The sequence below is a fragment of the Dipodomys spectabilis genome, unplaced genomic scaffold (genome assembly GCF_019054845.1).
Source record: "Dipodomys spectabilis isolate Male_0828 unplaced genomic scaffold, ASM1905484v1 ptg000175l, whole genome shotgun sequence".
Taxonomy (NCBI): Eukaryota; Metazoa; Chordata; class Mammalia; order Rodentia; family Heteromyidae; genus Dipodomys; species Dipodomys spectabilis.
Window position 1 is genome coordinate 7,779,559 of NW_024870852.1, and position 10,230 is coordinate 7,789,788.

At 51.9% G+C, this 10,230-nt stretch overlaps 1 protein-coding gene across 2 annotated transcripts; it reads left to right on the forward strand.

Moving 5' to 3' along the window:
• The first annotated feature begins 2,937 nt into the window (after positions 1-2,937).
• Cpxm1 (carboxypeptidase X, M14 family member 1) lies at positions 2,938-9,832 on the forward strand. Of its 2 annotated transcripts, none has more exons than XM_042694598.1 (14): positions 2,938-3,094; positions 4,238-4,396; positions 4,555-4,664; positions 4,750-4,889; positions 5,251-5,341; positions 6,287-6,437; positions 6,529-6,617; positions 6,940-7,063; positions 7,146-7,342; positions 7,441-7,620; positions 7,704-8,001; positions 8,199-8,338; positions 9,331-9,433; positions 9,543-9,832. In XM_042694598.1, exons 1-14 carry the CDS (start codon positions 2,938-2,940, stop codon positions 9,779-9,781), a joined length of 2,178 nt encoding a protein of 725 aa, XP_042550532.1. In that variant the 3' UTR covers positions 9,782-9,832. The 2 variants fall into 2 exon arrangements, with proteins under 2 accessions (XP_042550532.1, XP_042550533.1); XM_042694599.1 differs by having other exon boundaries at positions 7,704-7,779.
• Positions 9,833-10,230: the final 398 nt, after the last annotated feature.

The following is a 10,230-nucleotide window of genomic DNA, read 5'->3' on the forward strand; positions in this document are numbered from 1 at the left end:
TAAGATTACAGATGTGAGTCACCCAGCAGATTTCTTTAAAATTAATACATTACTTGTACAGGGAAGGGTTTCTCTGTGACATTTTCACACATGTACAAATGGATTCCAGCCAATCTTGCCCCTCATCTCTCTCCCTTCTTAAAACAATCTCAATAGGTTTCATTTGCTCTCTTTTCACACAAGCAAACAAACCACTTCTAGCATATGCATCCTCATACCCTCACTCACCGCCCTCTTGTTAGCCCAGCCCTCCGCAGCAGAACTTGTTTTAGTTATCTGTCATTCCTGTGTGTGTATTAAAATTGCACTAAGGGACTTCACTATGGTATTTCAGATATGAATATATTGTGTGTTTCTCAGAATGACTTTCTATCGTTTTTCTTTCCCCAACCTCCCACACTCCTATTTATCACCAGCTTTCACTGAGTCTCTTTATGTCTTGTGTGTGTGTGTGCGTGTGTATGCTGGTACAGACTTGAACTCAGGACCTCATGCTCTCACTCAGATTTTTTTCTGCTCATAGCTGATGCTCTACAAGTTCAGCCATGGCCTCCCATTCCAAGATGCTTTAGGTCTTCATACATAGCTGCATTGTTGCATAGTTCTCCCTCTTAGTTTTTTCCTCTCTCTCTTCCTTCTCCTAAATATTCCCACAGGTAGAATCATGTGGAACCATAGATGTGTTTGACAAAACCCATGACCCAGGCTCATGAATCTTACCAGAGGAATTGTTTATCCTCATGACACTGCTTCCTACCTTTGACTTTAGACTTGTAGGTTGTACGTGGGCTAGGGATTCCTCCCTGAAGGTCTCAGGAAGTACGCTGACCCCAAGGGCTCATTTTCATTCTGGAGATCACTTTCAATCTATTCCAAGTGAGTTCCTTTCCAGATAAACTTTCCTATCACTTTCACCACATTTGGTGGCTTGCCAGAGCTCTTCTCTCGAAGGACACAAAAGTTAAGATAGATGTGCCAGTTCTTCTGGTAACAAAAGTAGCCCACCCTAACCCCAGCAGACCAGAACTTGTTTTTCATTTGGGACTATGTGTAGGATGACATAATGATGAGTAATGTTCCAGAGCCAAGTTAAACTTGAGAAGGATCCAGGCTGCACAGGGACCTTCTTATCAGTTCACAGGAGGCTGCCTCCCTAAGAATCAAAGTTTTGATTATAGCATGTAAGACAGGCAAATGGAGAAGAAAAGCGTGAGACGGAGAAGGCTGTCAGCACATAAGCACTGAACCAAGGACTCTCCTAGCATAGACCCTTGGCTCCTGTCTGTTGCCTATCAAACTGTGGTCTTTCACTCCGGAAATGGGGGCACAGCGTGCAGTACTGCCCATGTGCTCAGGCCTGCATCTCCAATGTCACCATTTTGGAACTGCTCTTTTGCTCTTTCTTTCCTTCCCTTCCTTCCTTTCTTTCTTTCTTTCCTTCCTTCCCGCCCTCCCTCCCCCCCCTTTCTTTCTCTTTCTTTCTTTCCTTCCTTCCCGCCCTCCCTCCCCCCTCTCTTTCTTTCTCTCTCTCTCTTTCTTTCTTTCTCTTTCTTTCATGTCCCACTCTCTTTCGTCCTGGACTGGATCTGGCAGAGGTGTCTAGGTCCAGGGCAATGAGACCTGGTCATGGGTGGGTCCTGTCTGGTGCCGGCTTTCTGTAGGGGCTTGCTATCCATCAGGGGTAGAGTGAAGCAGATGCTTTGAGGAGCTCCAGGATGCATGCAACTCCTTATCAGTTATGTGCCTTGGTGCCAGGATCCCCTCCTCCCATCTTGTGAATTTAGGTGGCTAGCATGGGCTGACATGCTGATATTGAGTAATTCAAATTGTTTGTATAGATAGTGCCCCCACAAACCCGGGGGGAGATTACTTGTTGAGGGGATGGCAGTAAAGGCAAAGCACCGACCAAAGGCACTTAGCGGATGGATGTGTTTTCTTCCTTTGGGACAGACGACCACCAGGCGTGGGAGATCCAAAGGGAGGGGAGTAGGAGGATGATGGGAAGGGTCTCGCGTTCTGGAATCACTAACTAGAGATTAGGACTGAGGGGAGTAAAGGGAAGGGGGCAAGGAGGGGAAGAGGAGGGACCAGGGGGAGGGGGCACATCAAGCCTCAGCCTTTCTATCTCCAGCCCCAGCCTTCTGGGTATCGCCTCTGGCTGCTCTTCGGGTTATGTAACCCCGGAACGTGGCAGCTGAGCAAGAGAAAGAGTAGGGGAGGGGAGGAAAGGAGAGAAGAGAGGCGGGGCGAGGGTGGTGGGCGTGGTGGGGATGAGAAGCGCAGCCTCTGGCTGGACCCCTTGGGCTGTCTTTCAGGATTCCTGGAAGATCAGCCCTTCCTCTTCCCACCGGGGCATCCTGTCTCCCGCCTCAGTTTCCCTATCCTGTCTCCCACCGTCCTGACAGGGGACCTGTAGCTTCTGGATGGATTCCCCACCCCCCTCCTCCTATGGTTTTAGTTTCCTCCGCAAACGTCTCAGCCACACTACTTTAGCCAAGTCAATGAGCTGCCGCTGGGAGCCTCAGTTTACCAGTTGGCAACTTGAGCAGCACATGCAAAGCGCGTAGCATCCGTGGTGCGCGACCGCCGCGGGGCAGGCGTCCGGCAGGACGCAGTGGAAGGTTGGCTTGGCCAAGCTGGGCTCGTACTCCCGGGACGGTGGGAGAGGGAGGGGCGGGTCGGTGGGGCGGGCAGCCTCTTCCTGCGGCCCCTCGGGGCTCCCCCCCTCCGCAGCCCCTCCCCCGCCCCCGTGCCAGGACCCTCCCCGCGCTCTCCTCGGAGGTCGCAGTCCAGCCAGCGGGCGGTGGGCGGGCCGGAGGGGCGTGGGGTGATGGCGGGGGCCGGCAGGAAGGGGCGGGGGGCTCCCGAGCTACCGGCAGGAAGAAGCAAACCCGCAGATCGCGGCCAGTCACTCGCGCCCGCACCTCTGTGCTAGCCATGTGGGGCGTCCTGTTCGCCTTGGCCGCCTTGGCGCCTGCGGGGCGCCTGGGTCTGGGGGCGCCCAGCGCCTCGATGCTGGATCTGACGCCGCCTACCACCACCGAAGCCTCGGGCTCGACTCTGGCCCCTGCACAACCTCCCTCGAAGGCGAACGGTGAGCCTCCGGATCCAGACCACTCACTTCCAACACACACACACACACACACACACACACACTCACACACACATTCACAAGGAGCAATGACTGCTGATTCAGCAACCCCATTCCAGCCAGACCTAGTCAGCAGCCCTGGGATTTAGGCGTTAGTTGTGATGCTGGCTCCAACCTCCAACCTTCCCCTTTTACAGATGAAGAAACTGAGGGCAGCAAGAGGGGAGAAAGACGTGCAAAGGCACCAGATTAAAAAGGTCGCAGAGTAAGAGTGTGTTGGAGAAAAGTTTAGGAAAGGGTCCGGAGGGAAAGAACAAAAGAAGGAGAGACCCTGTGTGGAGGCTGTGCAGAGCAAGGAGCACTGTCCCCAGAGGAGGAGAGGCAGGCTGCCTGACCGCCCCTGAACTTCTTCTCCCTGAGGAAGGCCCCAGCACAGGAGTGCCAGCCTGCATAACCTGAAGAACAGATTCCAAGACAGAACTTCTCAGTGGAGAAGGACAGTGGAGACAGCCCAGAGGCTTTGGGACAGGGCATCTAGTCTTGAGCTAGAGTGAGGGGTGTAGTGCTGGGTGCTGGTGGCCCACACCTGTAATCCTAGCTCCTCAAGAGGCTGAGATCTGAGGATCGAGGTTCAAACCTGGTCAGGAAAGTCCTCGATACTCTTCTATAAACCATCAGAAAAGGGAGAAGTGGTGCTGTGGCTCCAGTGGTAGAACGCTAGCCTTGAGCTGAAGAGCTGAGGAACAGCGTCCAGGCCCAGAGTTCAAGACCCATGACTGACATAAAAAAAAAGAGTGAGGGTGGTATGGTTGGGGGGGTACGGAGACGGGAGGGGTATGAAGCATCCACAGGGAAAGAACCAAACTCAGCTCTTTGGAATGCCCAATTTCTAGGTGTTAGATGTAGCTCTCCACTGGTCAGTGGGCCAGAGATGAGGCTGGCCAGGGGACATGTCAGGAAGAGGCCCTAAAGAAGTGGCTAGAGCGGGTCAAGCTGCAGGTTTTGAACCCCGTGCTATGTCGTTTGGAAACTTGCAGTGGGCTTGCCACAGGCTGGTATGTCTTCCTGGGCTGGAAGACCATTCCCTCAGGAATGGTTTCATACTTCTTCCATCCCCAATGAATGCTGGGCTCTTTTGGATTCCAGGGACCTCAGCACAACGTGTCCTAGTTCCAGTCATCAAGAAAAAAGTCATTGTGAGGAAGCGAAAGAAGGTAATTCGTTTCAGCCCCTCCCTGACAGCAAGACCTTCGGTGACTACCAGCAGACCAAGGACCCTCGAAATCCCTAAGAAACAAGAACCAGGTACTGTCTCTCCAGGGGCTCTGCTCTGGCAATTAGCAGCCTAGCTCCTGGCCTCATGTCCCCTGCCTGTCCAGCACATGAATGTAAGCTTAGCTTCTCACCTGTTCTGACTACCTTCCCTCTCTGGCCCAGTCTCACTGCTCTGTTCCCATCCCTAGGCTGCCCTCCATTGGGCCTGGAGTCCCTGAAGGTTTCAGATAGCCAGTTTGAGGCATCCAGCAGCCAGTCCTATGGTCTTGGACCACACCGAGGACGGCTCAACATCCAGGTGGGCAGCCCGGCTGAGTCCACTCCTCATCTTGGCCCACCCTACTCTCCCTACCTGGGCCTGACACTCTGTCCTATGCCCACAGTCAGGCCTGGAGGATGGTGATCTATATGATGGAGCCTGGTGTGCTGAAGAACAGGATGATGAGCCCTGGTTTCAGGTGGATGCTAAGAAACCCGTCCGCTTCTCAGGCATTATCACACAGGGCAGGAACTCTATCTGGAGGTGAGGCAGGCCACCTCCCTACTTGGGAAGTCATGGGTAGATACAGGAGGATTGTGGTGGGACTCTTGAGGACATCAATTATTATTTTTTCTTTCTTTTTTTTTTCCTGTCAGTCGTAGGACTTGAACTATGGGCCTAGGTGCTATCCCTGAGCTTCTATTTTGCTCAAAGCTAGTGCTCTACCACTTAAGCCCCAGAACCACTTCTGGCTTTTTCTGCATAGTTTATTGGGGATAAGAATCAAACAGACTTTCTTGCCCAGGGTGGCTTTGAACCACAATCCTCAGATCTTAGCCTCCTGAGTAGCTAGGATGATAGGCGTGAGCCACTGGAGCCCGGCAATGATATCTTCTCTTTCCAGATATGACTGGGTCACATCATACAAGGTCCAATTCAGCAATGACAGCTGGAACTGGTGGGGGAGTAGGAATCTCAGCACTGGGATGGATGCGGTGAGTGGTCCCATAGTGGCTGAGCCCCTCTATCCTGGGAACTGGGCACCCAGATCATTGTATGGTACTTGGCTAGGTTGATGCTCCTCTGAGGATAAAGGATAAGTGTCCATTGAGGCATCTCAGGGAGAGAGGAGGAAGAGAGAGAGGGGGGCAGGGAGAAACCCAGCAGACACCATTTGTGTGAATGTGTGTATGTGTTGGTACTGGGGCTTGAACTCAGGGCCTCAAGCTCTCATTTGCTTTTTTTGCTCAAGGCTGGTGTTCTACCACTTGAGCCATACATCCACTCCTGGCTTTCTACTGGTAAATTGGAGATAAAAGTCTCACAGACTTTTCTGCCCTGGCTGGCTTCAAACTCTGATCCTCAGATCTCAGCCTCCTGAGTAGGTAGATTATAGGCATGAGTCACCAGTGCCTGACTGAGAGCCAAGCTTTTTTCTTTTCAGTGCTAGCGATTGAACCCAGGGCCTTATATAGTCCAGGCAAGTGCTCTGCCATTAAGTCATGTCTCCAGCCCAAGATGTTTCAGGCTACGCCCTATAACCACTCTAGATATAACATGGCCTTGTGTTGAAGTTTCCTCCTTCTGGCCCCTGGGACTCTGGCTTGCATCACTTCTTGCCTGCTCATGGCTTTGACTTCTCCGTGTTACAGACCTCTTTGAGATTTGGCTACAGAACAGAGTCCTGGCCAGCATCAGGAAGGGCCATTCCTGCACTGCATGGCCATGTTAGCCTAACCAGTTGTGACCAAACCAGAAAACAGCTGCCTTAAGGGGCCAGGGCAGAAGTCAGGGTGTGGGGAGCAGGGTCCTGGTTTAAAACAGTGCAGCTTTCCAGCTGAGCCCAGCAGAGAGGATTAGCCAGTGAGCTCGGGAGCCTGAGTTTCTTCTCTGATCAATCTTGGGTTTTGACCAGCCCTAAAAAGGGTCTCTGTCTCCAGGTATTTCCTGCCAATTCAGACCCAGAAACCCCTGTGCTGAACCTCCTACCAGAGCCTCAGGTGGCACGCTATATCCGTCTGCTGCCCCAGACCTGGCTTCAGGGAGGTGCATCTTGCCTCCGGGCAGAGATCCTGGCCTGCCCAGTCTTAGGTGGGCAGATGGGAAAAGGCTGGATGGGCAGGGCCTGGGTTCAGGATGCATCCTCCACTGTGAACTTTATCATGAACTCATCTTCTACCAGATTCTACTGGCTTACCTCCTGAGGCCTATGCACCAGGTTCCTCTGATACCTTGGACTTTCGGCATCATAACTATAAGGACATGAGGAAGGTCAGATATAACCCCTATGACCCAGGAAAGAGAGCATGCTTACCCTCTACCTACCAGGGCAAAACCTGCATGTCCCTTGCCACCAACCCCATTCCCATACATTCTTCAGTTCTCTCTGCTGATTGCTAAGCTCTGCCTCAGTTCCCCTTGCCCTACCACTTCCCCTATTCTGTTCCTTCCTTCTGAGTCTGCTGCTCCACTGGTGAACCATTCCAGATGCTCTAATCAGTTTGGCCCACCTCTGACTTGTAAGTCTTTTCACAGCCATGTATTTTCTGACTCTTGGATGTAACCAGCTTATGCTCCTTTTTGTCCCCTCCAGCTAATGCAGCAAGTAAACGACCAGTGCCCCAATATCACCCGTATCTACAGCATTGGGAAGAGCTACCGGGGTCTGAAGCTATATGTGATGGAAATGTCAGACCACCCCGGAGAACATGAACTAGGTACTGGCAGGCGGTGTGGGGAGAGGTGGGCACAGGGCAAAGCCAAGTGTATGAAGCAGCTGTGAGCTCTCTGTGTTCTCAGGAGAGCCTGAAGTGCGCTATGTGGCTGGCATGCATGGGAATGAGGCCCTGGGGAGGGAGCTGCTTCTGCTCCTGATGCAGTTCCTGTGCCATGAGTACCTGAGAGGGAACCCACGAGTAACCCGGCTGCTCACTGAGACACGCATTCATCTGTTGCCCTCCATGAACCCCGATGGCTATGAGATTGCCTATCGCAAGGTAAGCTACCTGGCATGAGTCACCCCCCCCCCCCCCGGTCCCTTCTGCACTGGTGCTCAAGAGACTGCTTGGCTTGAACAAACTCTTTCTCTTGGCAGGGTTCAGAGCTGGCAGGCTGGGCAGAAGGTCGCTGGACCTACCAGGGCATTGACCTTAATCACAATTTTGCTGACCTCAACACTCCATTGTGGGATGCTGAGGATGATGGGCTGGTGCCCCACACTGTCCCCAACCATCACCTACCATTGCCTACATACTATACGCTTCCTAATGCCACTGTAAGTATCCTGGGGGGTGGTGAGGGAAGACTACCCAGAGACCTCTTGTTGCTGTGTCCCACTTCTGACCGATCCCCATCCAGGTGGCTCCTGAAACTTGGGCAGTGATCCATTGGATGAAGCGGATCCCCTTTGTGCTGAGTGCCAATCTCCATGGGGGTGAACTGGTAGTGTCCTACCCATTCGACATGACACGGACTCCCTGGGCTGCCCGCGAACTGACTCCCACAGCTGATGACGCAGTCTTTCGTTGGCTCAGCACAGTCTACGCTGGCAGTAATCGGGCCATGCAGGACCCAGATCGTCGACCTTGTCACAACCAGGACTTCTCCTTACAGGGCAACATCATCAATGGGGCTGACTGGCACACAGTTCCTGGGAGTATGTGAGGGATCCTGAGGGAGGAGGGGTGGAGTGAACCCCTTCCTGGTGGTAGACCCCTGACCTCTAAGACAGTCTGCTGTGTGTAGGGCACTCCTGTTAATTTCCACCCAGAAGTCCCTCTCAGGGGACAGCACCAGGAGTGTGGAATGCCCATCCTGCCCCCCTTAAGCTCTGACGTCTGTAATTTCTTCCAGGCATGAATGACTTCAGCTACCTCCACACCAACTGCTTTGAGATCACTGTAGAGCTGTCCTGTGACAAGTTCCCTCATGAGAATGAGTTGCCCCAGGAGTGGGAGAATAACAAAGATGCCCTCCTCACTTACCTGGAGCAGGTCAGACTGGAATCCCCCAGCCTGCTTAACTCACTCCTAGCCAGTCTGCTCTCCACGTAAGGCTGCCTCTGCCACCTGGGCTTCTTCTAAGGTCCAACCTATAGGAGATTCCCATGATGGCCACTTAGCATTGATAGTCTTGGATGAATCTAGACAGGAAGTGCAGTTTGTTAGCAGAGTAGTGTCAGACAATGTTAGCCAGTGGGACTAGAGACAGCAGTCTGAGGGTTGGTCCCTAAAACTGTCCCAGATCTAGTCTCAGGGGACTCTTTGCAGGGAAGATGTTACTCGGGTATAGAGAGAGTCACCATGCATGTGGGAAAGCCCAAAGATACAGATACTCCCTCCTCCCAGTTGGAGGTAAGTTTCTAATCAGGAGAGAAATTAACCAAAAAACGTGTCTCTTGGGAATCTAGCCGCAATACCACTTTTATCAGGTTTACAGGAAAGCCAGAAAGTTAGTCACACTCATGCAGAGCAGAAAGGCTTTTCTGGTTTGTTTCATTGTTTGCTTGCTTGTTTTCTGTTGTTGTTTGTTTTTGCCAGTACCAGAATTTGAACTCAGGTCCTCAACCTTACTTGGATTGCTTATTTAGCTTGCTTGTTTGACTATTTGAACCATGCCTCCAGCCTAGCTTTTTGCCGATCAATTGGAGATGGAGTTTCAAAGACTTTTCTTCTCAGGGAGACTTTGAACTATGATCCTTCAGGTCTCAGAATCTGGAGTAGCTAGGATTATAGGAACCAATGCTGTCTGGCTTACTTTTTGTTTTGTTTTGATTTTGTGATGATATGGAATTTTATTGTATAAGCCCAGGGTGGCCTTGAATTAGGGATCATGCTGCCTTCACCTTAGGGTTTTAATAAACTTTTCTGCTGGGTCTAGTGGTCCGCAGTGATCTGCTGAGGATCATGAGCTCATATCCACCTGAGATACATAGCAAAATCTTGTCTTAAAAGCAGAAACAAAACGCAAACCTTCTCCTACACAGGTGCGCATGGGCATTGCAGGAGTTGTGAGGGACAAGGACACAGAGGCTGGGATTGCTGATGCTGTCATTTCTGTGGACGGGATTAACCATGATGTCACAACCGGTAAGGAGTAGCAGAGTGAGGCCTGGGGCCCTGAGGGAGGGGGTGGGGTCTTTAGACTGAGTCAGAAATGGAGAATCATCGGATGCTGACCTTGCTGCACTCTCCTCAGCACGAGATGGGGATTACTGGCGACTGCTGACCCCAGGGGATTACTCCGTGACCGCCAGTGCTGAGGGCTACCATTCAGTTACACGGAACTGCAGGGTCACCTTTGAAGAGGGCCCTTTCCCTTGTAATTTCCTGCTCACCAAGACTCCCAAACAGAGACTGCGAGAGCTGCTGACAGCAAAGGCCAAGTTGCCCCCAGACCTTCGGAGGCGGCTGGAGCGTCTCAGGGGAAAGAAGTAATAGCTGCAGTTGAAGAGAGCTGGAGGGAGCCTTGGACAGGCTGGACCTGTCCAGAACTGAAGGGGAATTGTGGGGGTGGGGAACAAAGTAGAAGAAGAGGTGCTCCAGCTCATTAAAGCTGCCTGGCACCTATTGCCCTGGTGTCTGTATGTCTCGAGTCCTTACCTGGGAACAGGCCTCAGGCCACCTCTCACTCACTGTCCACGCTGCACATGTTTGCACTCTGTTAGCAGTTAAGTCTTGGAGACATTGTATGGAAAGAGGATCTCACATAAGTCCTGGAACCCAGGGCCTAGCAGAGCCACAAACAACAAATAGGAAAATAGACAAATTGGACAAGTCTCAGTAAAAGTTAAAAACTTGTGGGCATTAAAGAACACTATTAACAGATTAAAACAGCAGCTCAGAGAATGAGAAGAAATAGCTTCAAATCCCAGATCTGATAAGAT

What these genes read in the sequence shown, in the direction of transcription:
- Cpxm1 (XM_042694598.1), top strand. Translation starts at nt 2,938, where the DNA reads ATGTGGGGCGTCCTGTTCGCCTTGGCCGCCTTGGCGCCTGCGGGGCGC. An exon ending in GGCAGGAACTCTATCTGGAG is followed by an intron (nt 4,890 to 5,250) that starts GTGAGGCAGGCC and finishes TTCTCTTTCCAG; the next exon opens with ATATGACTGGGTCACATCAT. An exon ending in CTGGCACACAGTTCCTGGGA is followed by an intron (nt 8,002 to 8,198) that starts GTATGTGAGGGA and finishes AATTTCTTCCAG; the next exon opens with GCATGAATGACTTCAGCTAC.